General features: G+C 61.4%; 4 protein-coding genes across 12 annotated transcripts in view; 2 read left to right on the forward strand and 2 right to left on the reverse strand.

Annotated features, from left to right (window-relative positions):
- LOC116500245 (class I histocompatibility antigen, F10 alpha chain-like) overlaps positions 1-13,954 on the forward strand; it is a 51,816-nt gene extending 37,862 nt beyond the window's left edge. The window contains exons 1-8 of one of the 9 annotated variants that reach the window (XM_032205170.1): positions 719-809; positions 912-1,175; positions 1,831-2,106; positions 2,201-2,473; positions 2,558-2,659; positions 2,804-2,836; positions 2,946-2,978; positions 3,180-3,394. In XM_032205170.1, the coding sequence (XP_032061061.1) occupies positions 719-809; positions 912-1,175; positions 1,831-2,106; positions 2,201-2,473; positions 2,558-2,659; positions 2,804-2,836; positions 2,946-2,978; positions 3,180-3,199 (1,092 nt within the window). In that variant the 3' untranslated portion in view covers positions 3,200-3,394. Of the gene's footprint in view, positions 1-718; positions 810-911; positions 1,176-1,830; positions 2,107-2,200; positions 2,474-2,557; positions 2,660-2,803; positions 2,837-2,945; positions 2,979-3,179; positions 3,395-5,924; positions 6,033-6,162; positions 6,427-7,086; positions 7,363-7,456; positions 7,730-7,812; positions 7,915-8,058; positions 8,092-8,263; positions 8,298-11,269; positions 11,346-11,475; positions 11,740-12,404; positions 12,681-12,774; positions 13,048-13,130; positions 13,233-13,376; positions 13,410-13,518; positions 13,552-13,746 lie in introns of those variants that run through there. The other 8 variants (XM_032205171.1, XM_032205163.1, XM_032205164.1 and 5 more) reach the window with 8 other exon arrangements.
- Positions 1-27,150, reverse strand: part of LOC116500231 (zinc finger protein 208-like) — a 437,615-nt gene that overhangs the window by 330,603 nt on the left and 79,862 nt on the right.
- On the reverse strand, positions 15,190-18,328 carry TAP2 (transporter 2, ATP binding cassette subfamily B member). The gene is made up of 9 exons (XM_032205175.1): positions 17,730-18,328; positions 17,506-17,636; positions 17,229-17,434; positions 16,649-16,846; positions 16,449-16,577; positions 15,979-16,341; positions 15,743-15,902; positions 15,540-15,676; positions 15,190-15,463 (listed from the first exon to the last, which is right to left on the reverse strand). Exons 1-9 carry the CDS (start codon positions 18,326-18,328, stop codon positions 15,284-15,286), a joined length of 2,103 nt encoding a protein of 700 aa, XP_032061066.1. The 3' UTR covers positions 15,190-15,283.
- Positions 19,303-24,948, forward strand: TAP1 (transporter 1, ATP binding cassette subfamily B member). Its single transcript, XM_032205127.1, has 11 exons — positions 19,303-19,368; positions 19,998-20,100; positions 20,215-20,345; positions 20,442-20,647; positions 20,984-21,181; positions 21,688-21,816; positions 22,155-22,340; positions 22,828-23,001; positions 23,616-23,775; positions 23,850-23,986; positions 24,499-24,948. Exons 1-11 carry the CDS (start codon positions 19,350-19,352, stop codon positions 24,946-24,948), a joined length of 1,893 nt encoding a protein of 630 aa, XP_032061018.1. The 5' UTR covers positions 19,303-19,349.

The following is a 27,150-nucleotide window of genomic DNA, read 5'->3' on the forward strand; positions in this document are numbered from 1 at the left end:
TCAGCCAGCAGCCAAGCTGAGCACAGGTCTCACGGACAGACACATGGACAGACACACACACGCGCACAGACACACAGAGACTCTTGACCCTAGCAGACAGCACCAGGCCCATGGGCTGTGACTCACCACCCCGCTCCAGCTGCTGGCACTGAGCCCTGCACTGGCCTCACTCACCCTCACCCCAGTCCCTAAACTGAAGAAAATGTTTAATGAAAAGTTACAAGAAGACAGGATAGACTGGTGATTGGGCACAGCGCTCAGCCAGACAAGCACTGATGGGTCCTATTTCAAACACAGCTGGCCCCTTTCCTTCCTTTTCTGCCTCTGTAGATCTTTGTTCCTTCTGCTCCCCTGCCCCGCACATCCCCCAGCCACTCTCCTTCCACACGCCCTTACAGCCTGCCTGGGCTGCACAGCAAGCAGGGTCCTGGGCTGCAGCAGGAGCCGTGTTGGAGCAGGCCAAGGGGACTTGGGGGGGCGAAGAGACCGAGCATGGCTGCGGATTCCCTGTCAGCCCCTTCCCCCCCTCGCTGTCCGCAGCGCTTTCACTTTCGCTCTTGTCACTTGGGGGGCCGCCATCTGCAGGGTGACGTCACGAAAACAACGGATAGTCATTGGTAGATTTGCAGAGGAGCCGCCAATCGCTTCGTGCAGCGTAGCAGGACCTGACAGGCAGGATGTTTCAAACGCTGGAGGCAGCACGTGGCTCAACTGAGCCATGCGACTGGGACAGGCGGGGGCCCTGGTCCAGTGCCCGGGCTCGGGGCTCCTGCTCCTGCTGCTGGGGGTCCTGGGTGGAGCAGCGAGCGGTGAGTGTGAGTGGGGCCGGGCCCTCCAGGCATCGGGACCCCCCGGGCCTCCGGGCTCGGCCTCCTCTCGGGGCTGCCCCTCAGCTACCCCTGTTCCCGCAGAGCCCCACTCCCTGCGCTATTTCTACACTGCGGTGTCGGACCCGAGCCCGGGGGTGCCGCAGTTTGTGGCTGTGGGGTCTGTGGATGGGGAGGTCTTTGTGTACTACGACAGCGAGACCCGGAGGAAGGAGCCCCGGGTGGACTGGATTGCGGCCAATACGGATCAGCAGTACTGGGACAGGGAGACTGATATCTCACAGAGCAATGAGAAGTTTTTCCGCGTGAACCTGGACACGCTGCAGGAGCGCTACAACCAGAGCAGTGGTGAGAGTGGATTGGGCTAAAGCTCTGCAGGCTGTGCTGTGGGAGGGGTGGGGGGGTCCGCAGCCCCACTGAGGCCTGGCCCTGGCCCCACGCTACTGTCCCAGCCCTGGCCGTGCTGTTCGGTCCCTGTGTGGTGTTGCTGTCATGGGGCTCCCAGACACCCTGTCCGTGCACCACGATGCTCCTGGTGCCTTGTCCCAGACCCAGAGGGGTGCTTCCAGACCCAACCCAGCCTCTTGCCACCCCCATGATGCTAAGAAACCTCCTGTCCCGGAGCTCGGAAGCTCCAGGTCACGCCATCCCACCCTTCCACATCGCCACAGCAGTCAGGACCCACAGAGCAAGAGGGACTCCTGCCCCCATTGTCCCAGCCCCTTGCTTTCCCCATGGTGCTTCAGGCCTCCACCCCAAACCCTGAGGGATTTCTCCCACCCCAACTCAGCTCCTGGTCACCTCACAGCATTGACAACCCCGTACAAGGCCCTCGCTGCCCCAAAGTACTGTGGTGCTGGGCCCCAGCCTAGTCTTGCAGGGATGCAGCACTCTGGGACAGGGCAGTGTGTGGCACACACATGCACTGCCAGTAGGGTCTGCACCTCATTAAAGGGCCAGGACTGTGGCAGCCCCTCACCCCCTGTCCCTCATTGTCTTTCAGGGTCTCACACAGTGCAGCACATGTTTGGCTGTGACCTCCTCGAGGATGGTAGTATTAGGGGGTTTGATCAGTATGGCTATGAAGGAAGAGACTTCATTGCCTTGGACAAAGATGCGCTGACGTTCACTGCAGCGGACGCTGCAGCACTAATCACCAAGAGGAAGTGGGAGCAGGAAGGGACTGTTGCCGAGCAGATGAAGTACTACCTGGAGAACACCTGCATTGAGTGGCTGAGGAAATACATGAGCTATGGGAAGGATGTGCTGGAGAGGAGAGGTGAGGCTGAGGGGGGATGCAGCACCAGGCTGGACGCAGGAGCAGGGCCAGTGCAGGGAGCTCAGCCTGGCCCTTGCTGCCACCCCCTCTCCAGAGCGCCCTGAGGTCCGAGTGTCTGGGATGGAGACCGACAAGATCCTGACCTTGTCCTGCCGTGCTCACGGCTTCTACCCGCGACCCATCTCCATCAGCTGGCTGAAGGATGGCGTGGTCCAGGAGCAGGAGACCCAGAGGGGGAGCATCGTGCCCAACAGTGATGGCACCTACCATGCCTGGGCCACCATCGATGTCATGCCGGGAGACTGGGACAAGTACCAGTGCCGTGTGGAGCATGCCAGCCTGCCCCAGCCCGGCCTCTTCTCATGGGGTGAGCCCAGCAGCAGGGATTGCGTGGGACTGGGATGTTCAGGGGCTCCCCCTTCTCATGCTGATGGCCCTAATTTTCCCCCAGAGCCACAGTCCAACCTGATCCCCATCGTGGTGAGGGTGGCTGTTGCTGTCATGGCTGTCATCGCTGCCCTGGCTGGATTTGCTGTCTGGAAGAGCAAGAAGGGTAACGTGCCTGGGCGGGTGAGGCAGAGGGGTGCGGGAGGAAGGCTGGGGCTGTAGGGGCTGTATGAGGAGCTGGGACACCTTTGGGAGGCCCCCAGCCTGGCCGTGACATGTGGCTGGTGCTGATGCTTTGTTCTGTCTGCAGGGAAGAAGGGGAAGGGCTACAACGTGGTGCCAGGTGAGTTGATGTGGCAGCAATGTCCCCAGCATCTGCCCATCACTGGGGCAGTCTTGAGGCTCTTGGTTTCTCTTTCTCTTGGTTTCTCATATCTGCTTCTCTTTTGTAGGCAGCGAAGGGGGATCCAACAGCTCGAACGCAGGTACAGAATTAGGCTGGGGCTTAAGGCAGGAGCCCCGGGGAGGTTTTTGGGGTCCCAGCTTGTCATGTCCCCCTGTGGTACCTGCAATCAGGGTGTTGCTGTGCCCAACTGATCCGTGGCTTCCCTTGGGAAACTCTCGGAGTAGAAGGTTTATGATGAAGATCCGTCACCATATGACGCTGTCTCGTTTTGTCCCTGCAGGGAGCAACCCCAGTGTCTAACCACTCTACTTCAGCCCCTGAGGGACCAGAAGGCACCCTGTGCACTATGTGCTGCAGCTGGATATGGACCCGTTCTCTCAACCTCTCACATCTCCAATCATCTACCTCAAGAGCAAAGCCAGAGCACAATTGGCTATGCACACCTTCAAACAAAGGAAACAGCCCAATGATTTGCTGATGTGCCACAAAGCGTGCCTGGTGTCTGACCTGGAGTGGCAGGTGGGAGTGGGCGGGCAAGGTGCTCCTATCCTGGCCTGGTGGGTCAGGGTTGCCCAGAGAAGCTGCATGGGGAAGTTTGGGAGGCATCGATGGAGGCTGGGAGCTGCATGCAGAAAGAGCTCAGCACAGTGAGTCTACACGTCAATACAGGAGGGGCCTCTTCTGTCTGCGTGAATTTATTTTTTGTCAGGACTTGTCACAAGAATCGCAGAGGGGCTGGGGTTGGGTGGGACCTCTTGAGGTCCCCTTGCCCAAAACCACTCTTCATCACCACTGAAAGCCTGTTGCCCTAGACAAGTCCAGTGCACTTCTCACTATCTCCGATGTTGGATACTCCACAGCTCCTCTGGACTCCCTTGAGCCTCCTCTGCTCCAGGCTGAGCAGTCCCAGCTCCAGGCACAGCTCCACAGCAATCACACCCCAGTGGGGCTGCTTTTGTAATGTCACAGCATAGGATCTTGTCTTGATGCTGACCTGGAAACCTCATCGTCCTGTGACAACGAATCAACAATTACCATCAAAGGTGCTTTTAATGGTTTGAAGTCCTGGAATCTTGCATGGAAGGTCAGCAATAAAAATTGCCAAAGATGCTCGAATTTTACTGTTCTTTACTTTACACGCTATTCTACCTGCTCCAACCCACATCAGTTGGTTGCTGGACACCACGGGCTGGGCTGGGCTGAATTGTGGTGAGTTAAGGGATGGCAGGAGCCAGGCTATCTCCTCCAGCTGCTGCAGCCCAGAACCCTCCTGCCTGGTCACTGGAACCAGTACAGACCAGGACGGGCAGGAACACCAAGTGCCATCCTGCCCAGATGTTGGAGCCCAGCCGGGTGCCCAGGGACCTGGCACTTCTGCTCAGGCTGAGGTTAGCAGCTGCCACTTTCTGAGGGTCAGCCAGCAGCCAAGCTGAGCACAGGTCCCACGGACAGACACATGGACAGACACACACACGCGCACAGACGCACAGAGACTCTTGACCCCAGCAGCCAGCACCAGGCCCATGGGCAGTGACTCACCACCCTATACCAGCTGCTGGCACTGAGCCCTGCACTGGCCTCACTCACCCTCACCCCAGTCCCTAAACTGAAGAAAATGTTTAATGAGAAGTTACAAGAAGACAGGATAGAGTGGTGATTGGGCACAGTGCTCAGCCAGACAAGCACTGATGGGTCCTATTTCACACACAGCTGGCCCCTTTCCTTCCTTTTCTGCCTCTGTAGATCTTTGTTCCTTCTGCTCCCCTGCCCTGCACATCCCCCACCAGTCCCACACCACTCCCAGTCCAAGGTGCTCCTGGTTCACATCTTATCAGTTGCAAAGTCCAGGCTGATCTTCCTGGAAGCTGCGCCTCTGCTCACTTGCTTGCCAACACGGAGTATGATGGGGACGTTCCTTTCTTGTCACCATGCCCATGTTGGTTCTGTCAGGTCTGTGTCCAGCTAGAGGTTGGTTTCTGCTTGCTTTTCCCCTTTTCCACTGGTTTCCAATGCATGAGGTCTCCAAGCAACCTTGCTGGAAGAAACACTCTCGCTCTCCCATGCCCCCACCAGTCAGTGTGAGTGACCAGCTTTGGTTCTCACCCCTCTGCCCAGTCAGGCTTATGTCCCCTTCAGGTCTAACTTATGGCTTACTCTTTTTCTTACTATCCCTCATCCCAGTGAAGGAGGTCCTTGGCCAGATTCCCCTAGGGAGCAGACACTCGCCTTCCACACGACCTTACAGCCTGTCTGGGCTGCACAGCAAGCAGTATCTTGGACTACTGCAGCAGGAGCCGTGTTGGAGCAGGCCAAGGGAGGTGATCCTTCGCCTCTGCTCAGTGCTGGTGAGGCCACCCCTGGGGCACTGGGCCCAGTGCTGGGCTCCCAAGCACAAGAGAGACCTGGAGAGAGTTCAGCGAGGGTCATGAAGGCGATGAGGGTGCTGGAGCACAGGGGGCTTCATCTGAGCACCAGGAAATTTTCATGGTGTGGGCAACCACATGCTGGCACAGGTTGGTGGGGTCTGCGTCCTTGGGCGTATTCAAAAGCCTCATGGGCATGGCCACGGACAACTGGCTGAGTGTCCCTGTCCCGTCTGGTCTGTGGGTGGAGGACAGGAGGTGGTGATGGAAACGGCCCCCAGTGGGGTCCTGCCCTATACTAGCTGCCCTGCTCCTGGGGACAGCCCTGATGGGGACATGTCCTGGGTGCCCCTTTACTGAGTGGGTGGAGTGGGTGCCCCTGCTGTCCCCGAGCACCACTGCAGCCCACGACAGGGCCGAGAAACGTGGGGGCTTGGGGGGAGGGCGAAGAGACCTGGTGTGTCCGGGATTCCCCTGTCCCCGGCTCCCCTCCCCCCCCGCGCCGCTCTCAGCGCTTTCGCTTTCGCTTCTGGCAACCTGCGGCACCGCGATCTACCCGGCGCCCGGTGACATCACGAGAACAACGGTTACTCATTGGTAGACGCGCGGGGGAGCCACCAATCGCGTCGCGGTAAGGTGCCGGAGACTCCGGATGGCTTCGAGCTCCGGCGGCAGCTCGGGGCACAGCGGAGCCATGGGACCGGGACGGGCGGGGGCCCTGGGCCTCGTCCTGGGGCTGCTGCTGGGGGTCCTGGGCGGAGCAGCGAGCGGTGAGTGGGGCCGGGCCCTCCCGACACCGGGACCCCCCGGGCCTCCCCTCTCCTCCCCTTCCCCTCTTGGCGCCCTCCGGGCTTGGCCTCCCCTCGGGGCTGCCCCTCTCAGCCGCCCCTGTTCCCGCAGAGCCCCACTCCCTGCGCTATTTCTCCACCGCGGTGTCGGACCCGAGCCCGGGGGTGCCGCGGTTCATGGCCGTGGGGTCCGTGGACGGGGAGGTCTTCGTGCGCTATGACAGTGAGACCAGGAGGATGGCGCCCCGGGTCGACTGGATTGCAGAAAATGTGGATCAGCAGTACTGGAACAGGGAGACTGAGAATTTACGGGGTGAAGAGCAGACTTTACGCTTGAACCTGGAAATATTGCGGGAGCGCTACAACCAGAGCAGGGGTGAGAGCGGGCTGGGCCACAGCTCTGCAGGTTGTGGGAGCGGGTGCTGTGGGAGGGGTGGGGGGGTCCGCAGCCCCACCAAGGCCTGGCCCTTTCCCCACGCTACTGCCCCAGCCTAGGCCGTGCTATTCAGTCCCTGTGTGCTGTTGCTGTCACGGGGCTCCCAGAAACCCTGTCCCAGCCCCATGATGCTCCTGGTGCCTTGTCCCACACCCAGAGGGGTGTTTCCAGACCCAACCCAGCCCCTTGCCACCCATACGCTGCTCAGAACCCCCTGTCCCAGAGCTGGTGAACTCTAGGCCACCCCAACCCAGCCCTTCACCATCCCCACAGCAGTCAGGACCCCCAGAGCCAGAGGGGCTCCTATTGTCCCAGCCCCTTGCTTTTCCCATGGTGCTTCAGGCCTCCAGCACAAAACCAGAAGGATTCCCCCCACCTCATCTCAGCTCCTGGTCACCCCACAGAATTGACAACCCTGTACAAGGCCCTGGCTGCCCCAACATACTGTGGTGCTGGGCCCCAGCCCAGTCTTTCAGGGATGCAGCACTCTGGGACAGGGCAGTGTGTGGCACCTGTATGCACTGCCAGTGGGGTCTGCACCTCATTAAAGGGCCAGGACTGTGGCTGCCCCTCACCACCTGTCCCCTCGTTGTGTTTCAGGGTCTCACACAGTGCAGGTCATGTATGGCTGTGACCTCCTCGAGGATGGTAGCATCAGAGGCTTTCAACAACACGGCTATGATGGGAAGGACTTCCTCACCTTTGACAAGGACACACTAACGTACACTGCGGCAGATGCTGTTGCACAAATCACCAAGAGGAAGTGGGAGGAGGATGGGTCTTTTCTTGAGGGCAGGAAGTTCTACCTGGAGAACACCTGCATTGAGTGGCTGAGGAAATACGTGAGCTATGGGAAGGCCATGCTGGAGAGGAGAGGTGAGAGTGAGGGGGGATGCAGCACCAGGCTGTAAGCAGGAGCAGGGCCAGTGCAGGGAGCTCAGCCTGGCCCTTGCTGCCACCCCCTCCCCAGAGCGCCCTGAGATCCGAGTGTCTGGGATGGAGGCCAACAAGATCCTGACCTTGTCCTGCCGTGCTCACGGCTTCTACCCGCGACCCATCTCCATCAGCTGGCTGAAGGATGGCATGGTCCTGGAGCAGGAGACCAAGAGGGGGAGCACCGTGCCCAACAGTGACGGCACCTACCATGCCTGGGCTACCATCGATGTCCTGCCTGGGGACAGGGACAAGTACCAGTGCCGCGTGGAGCATGCCAGCCTGCCCCAGCCCGGCCTCTTCTCATGGGGTGAGCCCAGCAGCATGGGATGCATGGTAATGGGATGTTCAGGGGCTCCCCCTTCCCCTGCTGATGACCCTAATTTCCCCCAGAGTCACAGTCCAACCTGATCCCCATCGTGGCGGGGGTGGCTGTTGCTGTCGTGGCTGTCATCGCTGCCCTGGCTGGATTTGCTGTCTGGAAGAGCAAGCAGGGTAACGTGCCTGGGCGGGTGAGGTAGAGGGGTGCGGGCGGAAGGCAGTGGCTGTAGGGGCTGTATGAGGAGCTGGGACACCTTTGGGAGGCCCCCAGCCTTGCTGTGACATGTGGCTGGTGCTGATGCTTTGTTCTGTCTGCAGGGAAGAAGTGGAAGTGATACAACGTGGCGCCAGGTGAGTGACAGAGGTAGCAATGTCCCCAGCGTCTGCCCATCACTAGGGTAGTCTTGGGGCTCTGGTTTCTCTTGGGGTTTCCAGCAGAGCCGTGCCATGTTCCACTCGTGGTGCTGCTGCCCTTCCTGTGCCAGCTCCTGGGCTGGGGCTCACAACCACTCCTCTCTTGCAGGCAGTGATGGGGGATCCAACAGGTCGACCACAGGTACAAAATGAGTCTTCGGGTTCAGGCAGAAGCCCCAGGGAGGTTTTGGGGTCCCGGCTTGTCATGTCCCCTTGTGGTGCCAACACACAGGGTGTTGCTGTGCCCAACTGCTCTGTGGCTTCCCTTGGGAAACTCTCGGAGTAGAAGGTTTATGATGAAGATGTGGCCCCATGTGACGCTGTCTCTTTTTGTCCCAGCAGGGAACAACCCCAGTGTCTAACCACTCTGCTTCAGCCCATGAGGGACCAGATGGCCCATGGGCACTCTCTGCTGCAGCTGGATGCAGCCTCATTCCCTCAACCTCTCGCATCTCCAATCATCTACCTCAAGAGCAAAGCCAGAGCACAATTGGCTTTGCACACCTTCAAACAAAGGAAACAGCCCAATGATTTGCTGATTTGCCACAAAGCGTGCCTGGTGTCTGACCTGGAGTGGCAGGTGGGAGTGGGCGGGCAAGGTGCTCGCACTGGCCTGGTGGGTCAGGGTTGCCCAGAAAAGCTGCATGGGGAAGTTTGGGAGGCATCGATGGAGGCTGGGAGCTGCATGCAGAAAGAGCTCAGCACAGTGAGTCTACATGTCAATACAGGAGGGGCCTCTTCTGTCTGGGTGAATTTATTGTTTGCCAGGACTTGTCACAAGAATCGCAGAGGGGCTGGGGTTGGATGGGTGGGACCTCTTGAGGTCCCCTTGCCCAAAACCACTCTTCATCACCACTGAAAGCCTGTTGCCCTAGACAAGTCCAGTGCACTTCTCACTATCTCCGATGTTGGATACTCCACAGCTCCTCTGGACTCCCTTGAGCCTCCTCTGCTCCAGGCTGAGCAGGCCCAGCTCCAGGCACAGCTCCACAGCAATCACACCCCAGTGGGGCTGCTTTTGTAATGTCACAGCATAGGAGATTGTCTTGACGCTGACCTGGAAACCTCATCGTCCTGTGAGAACGAATCAACAATTACCATCAAAGGTGCTTTTCATGGTTTGAAGTCCTGGAATCTTGCATGGAAGGTCAGCAATAAAAATTGCCAAAGATGCTCGAATTTTACTGTTCTTTACTTTACACGCTATTCTACCTGCTCCAACCCACATCAGTTGGTTGCTGGACACCACGGGCTGGGCTGGGCTGGATTGGGGTGAGTTAAGGGATGGCAGGAGCCTGGCTATCTCCTCCAGCTGCTGCAGCCCAGAACCCTCCTGCCTGGTCACTGGAACCAGTACAGAGCAGGACAGGCAGGAACACCAAGTGCCATCCTGCCCAGATGTTGGAGGCCAGCCGGGTGCCCAGGGACCTGGCACTTCTGCTCAGGCTGAGGTTAGCAGCTGCCACTTTCTGAGGGTCAGCCAGCAGCCAAGCTGAGCACAGGTCCCACGGACAGACACATGGACAGACACACACACGCGCACAGACACACAGAGACTCTTGATCCCAGCAGCCAGCACCAGGCCCATGGGCTGTGACTCACCACCCTACACCAGCTGCTGGCACTGAGCCCTGCACTGGCCTCACTCACCCTCACCCCAGTCCCTAAACTGAAGAAAATGTTTAATGAGAAGTTACAGGAAGACAGGATAGACTGGTGATTGGGCACAGCGCTCAGCCAGACAAGCACTGATGGGTCCTATTTCACACACGGCTGGCCCCTTTCCTTCCTTTTCTGCCTCTGTAGATCTTTGCTCCTTCTGCTTCCCTGCCCTGCACATCCCTCACCAGTCCCACACCACTCCCAGTCCAAGGTGCTCCTGGTTCACATCTTATCAATTGCAAAGTCCAGGCTGATCTTCCTGGAAGCTGCGCCTCTGCTCGCTTGCTTGCCAACACAGAGTATGATGGGGACGTTCCTTTCTTGTCACCATGCCCATGTTGGTTCTTTCAGGTCTGTGTCCAGCTAGAGGTTGTTTTCTGCTTGCTTTCCCCCTTTTCCATTGGTTTCCAATGCATGAGGTCTCCAAGCAACCTTGCTGGAAGAAACACTCTCGCTCTCCCATGCCCCCACCAGTCAGTGTGAGTGACCAGCTTTGGTTCTCACCCCTCTGCCCAGTCAGGCTTATGTCCCCTTCAGGTCTAACTTATGGCTTACTCTTTTTCTTATTATCCCTCATCCCAGTGAAGGAGGTCCTTGGCCAGATTCCCCTAGGGAGCAGACACTCGCCTTCCACACGACCTTACAGCCTGCCTGGGCTGCACAGCAAGCAGTATCTTGGACTACTGCAGCAGGAGCCGTGTTGGAGCAGGCCAAGGGAGGTGATCCTTCGCCTCTGCTCAGTGCTTGTGAGGCCACCCCTGGGGCACTGGGCCCAGTGCTGGGCTCCCCAGCACAAGAGAGACCTGGAGAGAGTTCAGTGAGGGTCAAGAAGGCGACGAGGGTGCTGGAGCACAGGGGGCTCCATCAGAGCACCAGGAAATTCTCATGGTGTGGGCAACCAAATGCTGGCACAGGTTGGTGGGGTCTGCGTCCCTGGGCGTATTCAAAAGCCTCATGGGCATGGCCACGGACAACTGGCTCTGAGTGGCCCTGTCCCGTCTGGTCTGTGGGTGGAGGGCAGGAGGAGGTGATGGAGACGGCCCCCAGTGGGGTCCTGCCCTATACTAGCTGCCCCGCTCCTGGGGATAGCCCTGATGGGGACATGTCCTGGGTGCCCCTTTACTGAGTGGTTGGCCCCTACTGTCCCCGAGCACCACTGCAGCCCACGACAGGGCCGAGAAACGTGGGGGCTTGGGGGGGAGGGCGAAGAGACCGGGTGTGGCCGGGATTTCCCTGTCCCCAGCTCCCCTCCCCCCCCGCGCCGCTCTCAGCGCTTTCGCTTTCGCTTCTGGCAACCTGCGGGACCACGATCTACCCGGCGCCCGGTGACGTCACGAAAATACCGGTTACTCATTGGTAGACTCGCGGGGGAGCCGCCAATCGCGTTGCGGGGCGGAGCTGGAGACGCGGGATGACTTCGAGCTCCGCAGGCAGCTCGGGGCACAGCGGAGCCATGGGACTGGGACGGGCGGGGGCCCTGGGCCTCGTCCTGGGGCTGCTGCTGGGGGTCCTGGGCGGAGCAGCGAGCGGTGAGTGGGGCCGGGCCCTCCCGGCACCGGGACCCCCCGGGCCTCCCCTCCCGTCCCCTTCCCCTCTCGGAGCCCTCCGGGCTCGGCCTCCCCTCGGGGCTGCCCCTCTCAGCCGCCCCTGTTCCCGCAGAGCCCCACTCCCTGCGCTATTTCTACACCGCGGTGTCGGAACCGAGCCCGGGGGTGCCGCAGTTTGTGGCCGTGGGGTCCGTGGACGGGGAGGTCTTTGCACGCTATGACAGTGAGACCAGGAGGACGGATTCCATGATGGACTGGACGTCGGCCATCGATGACCAGGAGTACTGGGAGAGGAGCAACCGGATCTTTCAGAATGCTGAGCAGGTTTTCCGCGTGAGCCTGGACATACTGCGGGAGCGCTACAACCAGAGCAGGGGTGAGAGCGGGCTGGGCCACAGCTCTGCAGGCTGTGGGAGCGGGTGCTGTGGGAGGGGTGGGGGGGTCCCCAGCCCCACTGAGGCCTGGCACTTCCCCCACGCTACTGCCCCAGCCCTGGCCGTGCTGTTCGGTCCCTGTGTGGTGTTGCTGTCATGGGGCTCCCAGACACCCTGTCCCAGCCCCACGATACTCCTGGTGCCTTGTCCCACACCCAGAGGGGTGCTTCCAGACACAACCCAGCCCCTTGCCACCCCCATGCTGCTCAGAACCCCCTGTTCCAGACCTGGGGGACTTCAGGCCACCCCCTCCCAGCCCTTCCACATCCCCACAGCAGTCAGGACCCCCAGAGCCAGAGGGGCTCCTGCCCCCATTGTCCAAGCTCCTTGCTATCCCCATGGTGCTTCAGGCCCCCACCCCAAAACCTGAGGGGTTTCCCCCTCCCCATCTCAGGTCCTGGTCACCTCACAGCATTGACAACCCCGTACAAGGCCCTTGCTGCCCCAAAGTACTGTGGTGCTGGGCCCCAGCCCAGTCTTTCAGGGATGCAGCACTCTGGGACAGGGCAGTGTGTGGCACCTGCATGCGTTGCCAGTGGGGTCTGCACCTCATTAAAAGGCCAGGACTGTGGCTGCCCCACACTCCCTGTCCCTCATTGTGTTTCAGGGTCTCACACATGGCAGCGCATGTATGGCTGTGACCTCCTCGAGGATGGTAGTATTAGGGGGTTTGATCAGCATGGCTATGAAGGAAGAGACTTCATTGCCTTGGACAAAGACACGCTGACGTTCACTGCAGCGGACACTGGGGCACAAATAACCAAGAGGAAGTGGGAGGAGGAAGGGACTTTTGCTGAGAGGATGAAGAACTACCTGGAGAACACCTGCACTGAGTGGCTGAGGAAATATATTAGCTATGGGAAGGATGTGCTGGAGAGGAGAGGTGAGAGTGAGGGGGGATGCAGCACCAGGCTGGAAGCAGGAGCAGGGCCAGCGCAGGGAGCTCAGCCTGGCCCTTGCTGCCACCCCCTCCCCAGAGCGCCCTGAGGTCCGAGTGTCCGGGATGGAGGCCGACAAGATCCTGACCTTGTCCTGCCGTGCTCACGGCTTCTACCCGCGACCCATCTCCATCAGCTGGCTGAAGAGCGGTGTGGTCCAGGAGCAGGAGACCAAGAGGGGGAGCACCGTGCCCAACAGTGACGGCACCTACCATGTCTGGGCCACCATCGATGTCCTGCCAGGGGACAGGGACAAGTACCAGTGCCGAGTGGAGCATGCCAGCCTGCCCCAGCCCGGCCTCTTCTCATGGGGTGAGCCCAGCAGCAGGGATTGCATGGGACTGGGATGTTCAGGGGCTCCCCCTTCCCCTGCTGATGGCCCTAATTTCCCCCAGAGCCACAGTCCAACCTGATCCCCATCGTGGCGGGGGTGGCTGTTGCTGTCGTGGCTGTCATCGCTGCCCTGGCTGGATTTGCTGTCTGGAAGAGCAAGCAGGGTAACGTGCCTGGGCGGTTGAGGCGGAGGGGTGCGGGAGGAAGGCAGGGTCTGGAGGGGCTGTATGAGGAGCTGGGACACCTTTGGGAGGCTCCCAGCCTGGCCGTGACATGTGGCTGGTGCTGATGCTTTGTTCTGTCTACAGGGAAGAAGGAGAAGGGCTACAATGTCGCGCCAGGTGAGTGATGGAGGCAGCAATGTCCCCAGCGTCTGCCCATCACTGGGGCAGTCTTGAGGCTCTTGGTTTCTCTTTCTCTTGGTTTCTCATGGCTGCTTCTCTTTTGCAGGCAGCGATGGGGGATCCAACAGTTCGAACGCAGGTATGAGGCTGGGGGTTCAGGCAGGAGCCCCAGGGAGGTTTTGGGGTCCCTGCTTGTCATGTCCCCCTGTGGTACCTGCAATCAGGGTGTTGCTGTGCCCAACTGATCCGTGGCTTCCCTGGGGAAACTCTCGGAGTAGAAGGTTTATGATGAAGACGTGGCCCCATATGACGCTGTCTCTTTTTGTCCCTGCAGGGAGCAACCCCAGTGTCTAACCACTCTGCTTCAGCCCATGAGGGACCAGAATGCTCCCTGTGCACTCTGTTTTGCAGCTGGATGCAGCCTCATTCCCTCAACCTCTCGCATCTCCAATCAGCCACCACAAGAGCAATGGCACAGCATAATTGCATCTGCATGGCCTTCAAACAAAATAAACAGCCCAATGATTTGCTGATTCGCCACATGGCCTCGTATGACTCTGTCTCTTCTTGTCCCTGCAGGGATCAACCCCAGTGTCTAATCGTTCTGCTTCAGCCCTTGAGGAACCAGAAGGCCCCCTGTGTACTTTGTGCTGCAGCAGGATGTGGCCCTGTTCCCTCAACCTCTCGCATCTGCTATCTACTACTGAAGAGCAGTGCACAGCATAATTGAATCTGCACGCCTTCAAACAAAATAAACAGCCCAATGATTTGCTGATTCGCCACAAACTGTGCCTGGTGTCTGACCTGGAGTGGCAGGTGGGAGCGGGTGGGCAAGGTGCTCCTATCCCGGCCTCGTGGGTCGGGGTTGCCCAGAGAAGCTGCATGGGGAAGTTGGGGAGGCATCGATGGAGGCTGGGAGCTGCATGCAGAAAGAGCTTGGCACAGTGAGCCTATGCGTCAGTACGTGAGGGGCCTCTTCTGTCTGGGTGAATTCATTGTTTGCCAGGACTTGTCACAAGAATCGCAGAGGGGCTGGTGTTGGATGGGACCTCTTGAGGTCCTCTTGCCCCAAACCATTGTTCAGCACCACTGAAAGGCTTTTGCCCTGGACAAGTCCAGTGCACTTCTCAGTTTCTCCTCTACTGGAGACTCCACGGCCCCTCTGGACTTCCCTGAACCTCCTCTGCTCCCGGCTGAGCAGGCCCATCTCCCTCAGCCTCTCCTCCCAGAGGAAATGCTCCAGTCCCTGCAGCATCTTCGGCAGCGTCTGACTCTCCCCAGTGTGGCCAGGTCTCTCTTGTATCATGGAGCACAGCACTGGGCCCAGAACCCGCTCTGTGGGTGCCTGACCACCCTCTTGGGCAAGAACCTTTCCTGAACAGGCAGCCTGAACCTCCCCTGTGGCAGCTCCGTGCCATTCCCTCAGGCCCAGAGAGCAGAGACCGACACCTGTGCCTCCAATCCCCACATCAGGAAGCCGTGGGCCACCGTGAGGCCTCCCCTGCATCTTCTCTGCTCTGGGCTCAAGAAGCCAAGCACCTTCAGCCGCTCCTCACACGTCTTGCCCTGCAGAGCCTTCACCGTCCTCGTAGCCCTCCCTTGGAGGCTCTCGCACAGTTTCACGCCCTTCATCTGCTGTGGTGCCCACAGCTGCACGCAATGCTCGAGGCGAGGCCTCACTCACATAGAGCAGAGCTCCCCACATCCCACTGCAACCCAGCTCACTCCTCTCTGGAGTGTTTCCACTTTATTCCATACAAATCCTGGCACCAACAGGAGCAGCCCCCACCTCCCATCCTGCAGCCAGGACAGGAGCTGGTTGCTGCTCCCTGTGGCCTATCCCTGGGGGTTTTCAGCTGCCCCGTGTGTTGTTAGCGCTGCAGCAGGCGGCTGTAGGGCCCACCACAGGCCGCGAGCTCAGCGGGCGTCCCCATCTCAGCCACGGTGCCATGCTCCAGCACCACGACGCGGTCGGCCTTCTCCAGCATCCGCGGGTGGTGGGTGATGAGCAGCACCGTCCGGTCCCCCCCACTCTGCACCCACTGCTGCAGCTGCAGGAGATGCCGGTGCCCATCAGCCTCCGCCACGGAGCTGGACCCCTTCTCCCAGGCACAGTCCACCACTCACCGCCACATCCCCATCCCCATCCAGAGCACTGGTGGCCTCGTCGAGGATGAGGACAGTGGGGCATCGCACCAAGGCCCGGGCAATGGCAACACGCTGCTTCTGCCCAGCCGAGAGCTGATCTCCTCTCTCCCCTACATCTGCAGGATGGGGAGAGGGAGGTGATTGGGACAGACACCCAGTTGCCCCTGCTCCCCAGTACTCACCAGTATCAAAGCCTTGGTCCAGTGCAGAGATAAAATCCAAGGCACCAGCAGCCTCTGCAGCTGCTATGATCTCCTCCTCCCTGCAGTCCTCCAGCCCATAGGCAATGTTGTCCCGGATGGAGCCAGAGAAGAGCACGGGCTCCTGCCCTACCAGTGCCACCTGCCCCGAGGCAGAGGCTGAGTCCAGGCACTGCTCAGCACATTTGTGCTGCACACCCTCCTGCAGCCACACTCACCTGGCGGTGTAGGTACCGGTGCTTGTAGTCACGCAGTGGCACCCCATCCAGCAGCACCTCCCCAGCCGTGGGCTCGTAGAAGCGCTGCAGCAGCCCGGCACAGGTGCTCTTCCCACTGCCATTCAGCCCTGCCAGTGCTGTCACCTCACCGGGGCGCAGCTCGAAGGAGACATCCTGCAGGACAAGGTGCTCGGGGCGCGTGGGGTAGGCAAAGGAGACGTGCTGGAAGGTGACGTGGCCTTGCAGTGTGGCAGGCTCTGAGGTGCCCCCAGTGCCCACAGCCGGCTCACGGTCCAGGTAGTCGAAGATCTTGTGGGCAGCTGCCACATTGCTCAGCAGGTCGCCGTAGGCGTACGCCAGCGCCTGTGTGGGGCAGAGCTACTGGCACCAAGGATGGGGACACAGCGATGTGCTCATGGCAGGGACAGACGTGGGGATGTGCCTATGGGGGATGCACTGCCCAGCCTTACCTGTACACTGCTGCCGGCATTATTCTGGTAGAGGATGAAGGCGATGAGGCCGCCAGCAGTGAGGGTCCCCTCACGGAGCTGCTGGTGGCCACAGTACAACACCAGCGCCTGCACAGTCAGCTGCAGTGCCTGCAGGGACAGGGGTGAGTGGGGATGTCCTTGTGCCAATAGGCACCTGGGTCCCCCCATGTGAGCCTCACCCGCTGGATGAGGATGAAGATTGCCTTCTCCATGTCCCGCTGGTCCCGCAGCCTCAGCATCTTGGTCAGTGCCTGGCCGTACCGGCGCTCTTCCTCCTCCTCCCCAGCGAAGGCCCGCACTGTCTCGATGGAGGAGATGGCCTCCTGCACCACCATCCCAGTGCCAGCTGTTGCATCCAGCACGGCCTGCTGCAGCATCTGGGTAGGGCCAGTGGGCATCAGCACCCACGGGATGGCACAGCTGAGTCCTCACCATCCCATCCCATCTCCATTCCTGGTCTCCTCTTGCCTGTTATCCCCTCCCCTTGGTCACCATTCCCACAATCTTCATCCCCACGTTCCTAACCCTGTCATTCCCAGCTCCAAACCTCCTGTTCCATCCCTGTAATCCTCACTCTGCTGTCCTGTCCCAGCCATCTCCATCTCACCATCATTGCCCAGCCATCTCTACCTCACATCCCATCCCCACCATCCCCATTTCTTGCTGTCCCCAACCTGCCACCCTCTTCCTGCTGTCCCCATCCAGCCATCCATCACCATCCCCTCTCTCCTGTTTCTCCTGTCCCATGTCCACCATCACCTGATATCGGGCATTGTAGGTCTTGCGTGCAACAATGGCAAGGGGCACCTCAAGCAGCGCCAGCAGGGTCAGGCGTGGTGAGAGCGCCAGCATGAAGGCACTGAGCCCCAGAACCTTCCCCAGGTTCCTCAGGGCGATGTTGGCACTGAATGGCACCACCCTGCTCGCCAGTGGCACGTCAGTGGCCAGCCGGGAGGCCAGATCAGCTGCAAGGGTTGAACAAGGTCAGTGGGGGACACACCATGGGGACAGGGTCAGGGAACCCCCCGTTTTGTACCTGCTGTGGTCTGCTGGAAGAAGGCCAGATCCTGGTGTACCAGGCCAGAGAAGAGCCGGTCACGGGTGCGCAGGGTGAGGCGAGCCATGATGAAGGTGAAGAGGCTCCCACGGCAGCCAGCAAACAGCGAACTGGGCAGAATGGGGGGACAGAGATACCCTGAAACCCATCAGGCACCATCCCAGGTGCGGACAGGGTCTGGGAGAGGAACTGGGGGTCCCTACCTGCTGGCGGAGGCAAGGCACACAAAGCCGATGGCAGTGGCAAAGGCAGTGGGGCCGTCCCCATGGCGGAGGACATCCAAGGCCTTCCCAGTGCAGTAGGGCACGGAGGTCTCACCCAATGCAGCCAGCACGAGGAAGAAGAAGGCTCCGCTGAGGAAGGGCCACTCAGGCCAGGCCAGGGCCAGCTGCCGGCGCAGAGCCGCCTGGTACTTGACCTCCTTGGTCCCCAGGGCCACCCCAGGTGCCAGGGAGGTCCAGGTGAGCAGGGCCAGCAAGACTGCCCCGTAGGCCAATGCCAGCCAGGACGGTGTGGCCATGGCCAGCAGCACTGGTGGAGCCCCAGGCAGCTCCAGGCAGCCCCGGAGGGTAAGGAAGGTGGCAGGGGCCAGGCTCACCAGGGCTGCGGCTCCCCGGGGTCCTCCAGGGGCCAACAGCATCCCAGCTCCCACCAGCACTGGTAGCCGCAGCCCAGCCTCCAGCCATGTGGCCACTAGACCCAGCTGGGCCAGTGCCGGGGCCAACCGGGCCAGTGCTGCCAGCACGACCAGGTCAGCCAGGAGCAGGACACAGGCCAGGCGCAAGGTGGGCAGCAACTCCATGGCTTGGGGGCTCTGAGGAGCGTTCAAGGCCCTACCCAGCAACCTCAGACCCTCTGCTGGTCACTTGGACCCTGCTGGGCTCCCTGAGGCACTCCCCAGGGAACACCAGTGCTCCCAGTGCAGACTCCTCAGCTCCCCTCGACCCTGTCTAGCACCCTGGGGCTCACACCAGTGCTCCTGGCTTATCCCTGAGACCCTGCTGAGCTCCCTGGGACACCAGTACTCCCAGTAAATCCCCCAGTCCTGACCAGGACCCCCAAAGACCCTTCCCAGCACCCTAGAACACAACCCAGTACGCCCAGTATGGCCCCCCAGTCTCGTCCTGGATCCCCAAACCTCTCAGGAACACACCTGTAACCCCCAGCGCAGCCCCCTTCACCTTCTTGAGACCCACCCCCGGCACACTGGGGACACACCAGCTCTCCCAGTCCTCCCAGTCCAGCCCCCCCTCACTAGCCCCGTGCTCCCCAGACCTGCTCGGCTCGGTTTGGCCTGGCCGAGTCCAGCCGCCCCCCCCCGGCTCCCCCCAGCCTGCTCTGCCTCCCCCCGGGGCCCCCAGACCCACCCGGCCCCGGCCGCTCCCTCTATGCTCTGGTCCCGCCACCTTTCACTTTCACTTTCGTTTTCGCGGCCCTGCAGCCCCCGCCCTTCTCCCCCGGCCACGCCCCACTCCCGCCTCACCACGCCCCTTTCGCCCTTTACCACGCCCCCCTCCGCCCCTTGCCACGCCCCCTCCGCCCCTCGCCACGCCCCCCTCCCCGCCCCTCCGCAAGCTGCTCCGGCCCGATCTGCCTGACAACTGGTGACGCGACGCCGGCCTCAGCCAATGGCAGGCGGCACCGGCGCCCATCACGTCCCGGCGGTGGGTTTCATTTTCCGAGAAACGGGACCGGGACCGGCTCCGGGACCGGAGAGGGGCCGGGAGGGTCGCGGGCACTGACCGGGGACGATGGGCGCCGGCCGCCGCCTCCTGGAGTCGCTGCGCCCCGAGCTCTGGCGCTGCGCCGTGGTGGTGGCGCTGATGGGGGCTTCGTCGCTCGGTAGGGGAGGGGGGCAGCACACCCATTTTGGGGGGAGCTTCATGAAATGTGGGGGGCCAGCCATAAATCGGGGGGGGTGGACAGCACACCTATCAGAGCAGCATTGATATTTGGAGGGGGCTGCATTGGAGCTGTACCCCAATGGGGAGTTGCATTGAGCTTTGGGGGTGCTGCATAAAATCTGGGGGGGTCAGCAAGTGGGGGGGGGCAGCACTGTATGGGAGCAGCGTAGAGATTTGGGGGGAGCTTCATGAAATGTCGGGGGTTGCATGAAATGTAGGGGTTGCATGAAATGTTGGGGGGTCAGCCACAAACCAGGGGGGACAGCACCCCAATGGGGAGCAGCGTTGAGCTTTGGTGGGGGGGCTGCACAAAATCGGGGGGGGGGACAGACACAGAATGGTGGGGGGAGAGAGCAACCCAATGGGGAGCAACACTGAGCTTTGGGGGGAGGCTGCATGAAATTTAGGGGGGTCAGGTTCAAACCAAGGGGACAGCACCCCAATGGGGAGCAACACTAAGCTTGGGGAGGGGGGGCTGCACAAAATCTGGGGGGCATCATTGGACCCCCTCTACCGTCCCGACTGCCCCGGGGGGGCCCCATCAACCTGACCGTGGTTTGGTGACAGGGGAGATGGCCATCCCCTACTACACGGGGCGCGCCAGCGACTGGGTGGCCCGCGAGGACGAGCTGGCGGCCATCTGGCCCATGGTGCTGCTGGGGCTGAGCAGGTATTTTGGGGAGGGGGACGTGCTGGTCGGGGAGCAGCATGGGGGTCTCCCTGATGCACACACACACACACACACACACACACACACGCCCTCCTTGTGCCCTTCCCACTGCAGCGCCGTCACCGAGCTGGCTTGCGACATCGCCTTCGTGGGGACGCTGAGCCGCGTGCATGGCCACCTGCAGCGCCGCCTCTTCGGGGCCGTCCTCCGCGGGGACATCGCTGAGCTGCGGGACGAGGGGGCCGGTGAGCACGGGATTTAGGGTCGGGCCCGGCGGCGCGGTGGGGACAGGCACCGGGATGCTCAACCCCGCTGTCGTCCTCCGCCTTGTCCCCCTGCAGGAGATGTGGCAGCACGGGTGACGGGGGACGTGGAGGCCACCCGGGAGGCCCTGGGCGAGGCGCTGAGCCTGCTGCTGTGGTACCTGGCGCGGGGCATCTGCCTCTTCAGCACCATGGCCTGGCTGTCCCCGCGCATGGCCCTCGTCACCGCCCTGGTGCTGCCCTTCCTCCTGTTGTTGCCCAGGGTCATCGGCAGGTTCCAGCAGGTGAGGGGGGGCTGTGGGCCCGCTGTCACCTCCATGTATCCATTGCCATCCCCCTTTTATGTGCCCCTTGTCCCCTCCATGTGCCCACCCTCTCTGGGCCCGTTGTCCCCACAACATGCGTGTTGTCCTCTCCATGTGCCTGCTGCCCCCTGCACGTGCCCAATATCCCCTCCATTCACCCAACACCCTCTGCATGTCCCCACTGTCCCCTCCACTATGCCCACCGTGTCCCTCCAGCCCCCTCCCCGTGTCCACCATCCCCTCCGTATGCCCTCTGCCCCCTCCCTGTACCCCATTCCCCACCTGCCAGCCCTGTGGTGACATTGCTGTCCCCAGGGCCTGGCTCCAAAGGTGCAGAAGGCGCTGGCCCATGCCAGCGAGGTGGCAGTGGAGACCTTCCAGGCCATGGCCACCGTGCGCAGCTTCGCCAATGAGGACGGGGTGGCCGCGCGCTACCGCCAGTGCCTGCACCAGACCCACCAGCTGGAGAAGCAGGATGCGGTCCTCTACGCCGTCTCTGCCTGGACCAGTGGTGTACGGGATGCGGTGGCACAGTGGCATGGGGTTGGGGGACAGGATGGGACATGGGTACACAATGGTGTAGGGGTAGTGGGACATGGGGACGCAACGGCATGGGGACTGCAGAACATGGGGACACGATGAGAAGGGTCTGAGGGACATGACATGGGGCTGGGGGACATGGGGATGTGATGACGGAGCTGAGAGATGTGATGGTGTAGGGCTAGGGGTCATGGGGACATGATGGCATGGGGACACTGGGACATGTTGAGCATGATAGCACAGGGGCTGCAGGGCACAGGGGTGTGAACACAGGGAATGGGACAGCACAGAGCCTCCAGGACATGGGGGACACAATGGCATGGGGAAACATGACAGTTCTGGGGCTCTGGGACATGGGGGAAGTTGATGACATGAGGGAGGTGACAGAGCAGGGCTGGGAACTCAGTGTCCCTGCAGAGAGTTAGCCACGGCCCTGTGGGGAGGTGTTCCCTGGGGGTGACTCCTCACGGTGTCCCCAGTTCTCAGCGCTGGCCCTGAAGATGGGGATCCTCTACTACGGGGGACAGCTGGTGGCCGCGGGGACCATCAGCACCGGGGACCTCGTCACCTTCCTCCTCTACCAGCTGCAGTTCACTGATGTCGTGGAGGTGAGCCCAGGTGCCTTTGTCCCCATGTCCTCCTTGCCATGTCCCACGGCCAGTCCTCCTGTGTCCCCATGCCCACCTGTGTCCCCAGGCTCTCCCTCTGTTCCCATTTCTGTCCCTCTGTGACCCCCTGCTGTGTCCCTGTGCCCTCCCCACCATGTCCCCGTATCACCCACTATGTCCCCATATCTACCGTGTCACATCCCCATGCCAGTCCCCCTGTGTCCCTACATCCTCCGAGCTCCTGTGTCCTCCATGTCTCCATGCCCTCCTGGCCATGTCCCCAAACCCATTCCCTCCAACCCCAAACGCTGTCACTCACATCCCTGTGCTGTCCCCAGGTCCTGCTTCGCTACTACCCCACGCTGACGAAGGCTGTGGGCTCCTCGGAGAAGATCTTCGAGTTCCTGGACCGGGAGCCACAGGTCGCACCCTCGGGGACACTAGCACCCAGCGACCTGCGGGGCCACCTCCAGCTTGAGGACGTCTGGTTCTCCTACCCTGGGCGCCAGGAGCCTGTCCTCAAGGTGGACACGGGGACACAGCAAGGGGACACAGAGACACGATGGCAGAGCGTGGCAGGCGTGGGGACACAGCAGGGGGACACAGGGACATGATGGGAGAGTGTGGCGTGAGGGGACACGGCAGGGGGACACAGGGACATAATGGGAAAGCATGGCAGGTGTGGTGACATGGTAGGGGGACACGAAGTGATACGGCATGGGGACATGGTGGGGAGGGTGTGGGAATGTGGCAAGGGGACACAGGGACACGATGGGGATGTGGCATAGGGACACAGGACAGTGTGGGGACGTGGCAGAGGGACACAAGGACGTGGCAGGGAGGGCATGGGGACAGGGTACACAGGGCCACAGTGAGGACATGGCATTGTCACCACAGATGTGGCAGGGAGGGCGGCGGGGGGACTCAGGGAGGGGATGGGGCAAGCGGGACACAGCAGGGAGGGCGTGGGGACATGGGGTCACGGAGGTGCAAATGGCCTCGTCCCCCCAGGGTGTGTCCCTGGAGCTGCGCCCTGGGGAGGTGCTGGCACTGATGGGCCCCCCGGGCTCGGGGAAGAGCACCCTGGTGTCCCTGCTGCTGCGCCTGCACCAGCCCACGGCCGGGCGCCTGCTCTTGGACGGCCATCCCCTCAGCGCCTACCGCCACTCCTACCTGTGCCACCGGGTGAGTTGCTTGCCTGCGCCCTGTCACCAGACCTTGTCCTCTCCCCAGTTGTCCCCGTGGAGTCACCAGAGGACGTCTTCGCGCCTCCCCCAGCCATCCCTCCTGGGGTCACTGGCTGTCCCCCCGCACCCCTTCCCCTCGCCACTTGGTCCCCAGCCGTGTCCCCAGATGTCCCTGCCCACCCCCACCGTGTCCCCCGATGTTCCTGCCACGTCCCCAGCCACCCCCACCATGTCCCCGGCTGTCCCAATAACGTCCTCCATGGCCACCCCTACCATGTCACCAGCCATCCCTGCTATGTTGCCACTCATTCCCATTATGTCCCCAGATGGTCCTGACGTGTCCCTAGCCATCCCCACCATGTCCCCTCTATGTTCCCGCTGTGTCCCCCATCAGTTCCCTGCTGTGTCCCCCATCAGGTCCCCACCATGTCCCCTGCTATCCCCACTATCTCCCCCACTGCGTTATTGCCACGTCCCCGCCATATCCTCAGCCATTCCCACTATGTCCACAGCCGTCCCCATCGTGTCCCCCGCCCCCGACCACCCCTCCCATGTCACCAGCTGTGTTACCACCCATTCCCACCACGTCCCCGGCTGTCCCCTCCATTGCAGGTGGCCACCGTCCCCCAGGAGCCGGTGCTCTTCGCCCGCTCACTCCACGCCAACATCGCCTACGGGCCAGAGAGCTGGAGCCGGGCACAGGTGACAGCGGCAGCCCGCCGGGTGGGCGCCCACAACTTCATCACCCGCCTGCCCCGAGGCTATGACACAGGTAGAGTGTTCCCCCCTATCCCTGTCCCATCCGGGGTCCCCGTGTCCTCTCCCCTGACCCCTCTGTCCCTGCAGAGGTGGGTGAGCTTGGGGGGCAGCTCTCCGGGGGACAGCGGCAAGGGGTGGCCATCGCCCGTGCCCTGGTGCGGGACCCTCACATCCTTGTCCTTGACGAGCCCACCAGTGCCCTGGATGCTGAGTGCCAGCAGCAGGTGGGGCACGTCCCTATGTCCCCTCAGTCCCCATTCCTAACAGCACTCCTATCCCTGGGCATCCCTTTGGGTTTCCATTCCCACTGTCCCATTGTCCCTGGTTTCTGTGTTCCCTTTGTCCCCACTCCTGGTGTCTCCTGGGTCCTTTTTGTCCCCACTCCTCGTGTCCCCTGGTCCCTGGGTCCTCTTTGTCCCCACTCCTGGTGTCCTGTGGGTCTCTCATCCCTGTGTCCCCTTTTCCCCCACTCTGGCCTTCCCTGGGTCCCTGGGTTCCCTTTGTCCCCACTCCTGGTGTCCCCTGGTGCCCTCCTCCCCCATCTCCTGGGTCCCTATATGGTCCTTCTTCAGTCCCCTTGGTCCTTGCTCCCAAAGCCCCTGGGGTCCCTAATCTCCACATCCCCTGGGTCCCCAGTCTCCATGCCTCCTGGGTCCTCACTCTCGGCGTCCCCTCGGTCCTGAAGTGGGGTTGGGGACATCCCATGCATCTCCGCTGACCGCATCTCCTGCCGCAGGTGGAGCGGGAGCTCTTCGAGGACAGCGGGACCAGGCGCACGGTGCTGCTGGTGACAGGGCAGGTGGCCCTGGCAGCACGGGCACACCAGGTGGCCCTGATGGAGGGGGGGCAGATACGCGAGCAGGGCCCCCCCAGCAAGCTGCTGCGCCCCGGCAGCCGCTACTGGCACCTGCTGCAGGATGGGGGACGCCAGGGGACATTGGGGGATGGGGACAAGGGCACAGGGAGTGGGGATGAGGGGCAGCAGGAGCCAGGGATGGGGACGGTACAAGCCAGGATGGAGACATCAGGGGATGGAGACACGAGGAGCTGGGATGGGGACACTGGGAGCCAGGATGGTGACACTGAGAGCTGGGATGGTGACACCAGGGCCAGGGATGGGGACATTAAGGGCAGAGGCAGAGGTGCGGACACTACTACCCCTTGGGATGGAGACACCAGGAGCTAGGATGGGGACACCAAGGGCAGAGATGGGGACCCAAGGAGCAGTGACAAGGGACCATGAGACATGGGCACCAAGCCAGACAATGCTGCAGTGTCCCTGCTGCGTGGCCGTGACCAGGGCAGCCACTGGATGAACTGGGGTATCACCGGGTGCCACTGGGTGCCATCAAGGTTGGCGGCCGGCAGGGATGGCCATGTGACACAGAGCGTTAATAAATCTTTGTGTTTGTATCTGGGATGTGCTGGGGACTCTGGGGGTGGGGGGCGAAGGGAGCACAGTCATGGGTACTGGGTCCTAGGGGTGCCACCCCCTCAGGGGCACCCATTGGGAAGGGGCTGGTGGTCACTGGTGTGTGCCCCACTAAGCCAGGCAGTGTTTTGGGGGCAGGGAGGAAGGGGGCATACTGGAGCACATCCATAGTGGCGTGGTGACATCCATCCTGCCATTTGACTCCCCCATCACTTGGTCTCCTGTGCAGATCCTTTGACCATGCTTTTTTTTTTTTTTTTTTTTTTTTTTGACTGCCCTTTTTTTTTTGTGGCACTGGTTTGGATGCAGCGCCCCATCCGGCACCGCTCCTTATGCTTGGTACTTCCCTTGACCTTGACATGCTTCTCGGGGCCCGGGTTCCGACTCCATCCCCTTCCTGCCCAAGAGCCTTTAATCCATTACCCAGAAACACCGTAGGTGTTGGTGGCACTGTGGGTGATGGGGGCAGATGCCTCCTTCTGCTTTGAGCTGAGACGAGAGTCCATCCCCCTTTTTCTTGGTGGTTGAGTCCTCTGTCCTGCAGGTGGGCAGCTGGATCGGCTACTACTCCTTGCAGGGACTTAGGAGGGGACTGCTGGGCCTCAGTAGGGGCAGGCTGACACCTGCTACCCGTCTCCCTCAGAGACTCCCAGGAGCCCCTCAGACCAAATATCTCTGTATCACGTAATTGGGGAGGGTTTAGGGGTTGGCTCCGTCTGCCTCCCTGCCAGGAGCCCTGGCTGCAGTCGATCCGCGTGAGGTCCTCGTTCTTTCCTTCTTGGTGGAGGCAGTCTTGAGGCGCGCAGTCCTTGCCCTTGATAACCTCCTGTGTGGACCTTCCCCCCACATCCTCACCTACCTGTCCTTCAAGCTCTAGAGCCTCAAACCTATTGTGTAAGGGCACCTGGGGAGGTGACACAGAAGGGGGGGAGAGGTAAGAAGGGGGCTCGCTGACGCGCAGCACTGAGCAGGGCCCTGTTTCCATTCCCCTCCCTGGGGAGCCGCAGACCCGGCAGCAGCCCCAAGCCCCCCACCCGCCCCGGCCCCATTACCCCGCTCCGCTCTGAGCCCCTCGCAGCAATTGATGCCGCCGCCGCCAACCCGCCAATAGCGACTTAGAATCTCTCCTGACGTCACCGGGCGCCGGGCAGATCCCGGTCCCGGCGGGTTCCGAGAAGCGGAAAGCGAAAGCGAAAGCGAAAGCACTGCGGGCGGTGCCCCGGGCCCCCTTCCAGATACAGCGTCTCTCCCCGGCTTCGACCCCGGCGTGTCCCCCCGCGGGAGGCTGGAGTCGCAGAATAGCCCCAGTTCGAAGGGACCCACCGGGACCATCCAGTCCATCTCCTGGCTCCACACAGGACCACCCAAAAATCAGACCCTGCACCTAAGAGCCTTCTCCAAATGCTCCTTGAGCTGCAGCAGGCTCAGGGCCATGGCCACGTCCCCGGGGAACCTATTCCAGTACCCGACCACCCTCTCGGGGAAGAACCTTTTCCGAACAGCCATCCTGAGCCTCCCCTGTGGCAGCTCCATGCTGTTCCCTCGGGCCCTGTCGCTGGCCCAAGAGAGCAGAGACCGGCGTCTGCCCCTCTGCTCCCCTCATCAAGAACTGTGGGTCACCGCAAGGCCTCCCCTGCGTCTCCTCTGCTCTGGGCTCAACAAGCCAAGCGCCTTCAGCCGCTCCTCACACGCCTTGCCTTGCAGTCGTTTCACCGCTCTCCGTTGCCCTTCTTCGCACACTTTATGCTATTTGATATCCTCCTTATACTGTGCTGCTCAAAGCTGCACACAGAATTCCAGATGCGGCCACACCAGTGCTTTGTAGAGCGGGTCAATCCTTTCTCTTGGCTCGATGCAGCCAGGATACAGTTGGCCCTTTTGGCCACTAGGGCACACTGTCGGCTCACATTTAGCTTACCATCAACCCTGGATCTCTCCACTCTCACTCCAGCCGCC

Source organism: Aythya fuligula, chromosome 33, assembly GCF_009819795.1.
Source record: "Aythya fuligula isolate bAytFul2 chromosome 33, bAytFul2.pri, whole genome shotgun sequence".
Classification (NCBI taxonomy): Eukaryota; Metazoa; Chordata; class Aves; order Anseriformes; family Anatidae; genus Aythya; species Aythya fuligula.

What these genes read in the sequence shown, in the direction of transcription:
- TAP2 (XM_032205175.1), bottom strand. Translation starts at nt 18,328, where the DNA reads ATGGAGTTGCTGCCCACCTTGCGCCTGGCCTGTGTCCTGCTCCTGGCT. An exon ending in CTTCCAGCAGACCACAGCAG is followed by an intron (nt 17,435 to 17,505) that starts GTACAAAACGGG and finishes CAACCCTTGCAG; the next exon opens with CTGATCTGGCCTCCCGGCTG. An exon ending in TCTTCATCCTCATCCAGCGG is followed by an intron (nt 16,578 to 16,648) that starts GTGAGGCTCACA and finishes CTGTCCCTGCAG; the next exon opens with GCACTGCAGCTGACTGTGCA.
- TAP1 (XM_032205127.1), top strand. An exon ending in AGTTCACTGATGTCGTGGAG is followed by an intron (nt 21,817 to 22,154) that starts GTGAGCCCAGGT and finishes TGCTGTCCCCAG; the next exon opens with GTCCTGCTTCGCTACTACCC. An exon ending in ACTCCTACCTGTGCCACCGG is followed by an intron (nt 23,002 to 23,615) that starts GTGAGTTGCTTG and finishes CCTCCATTGCAG; the next exon opens with GTGGCCACCGTCCCCCAGGA.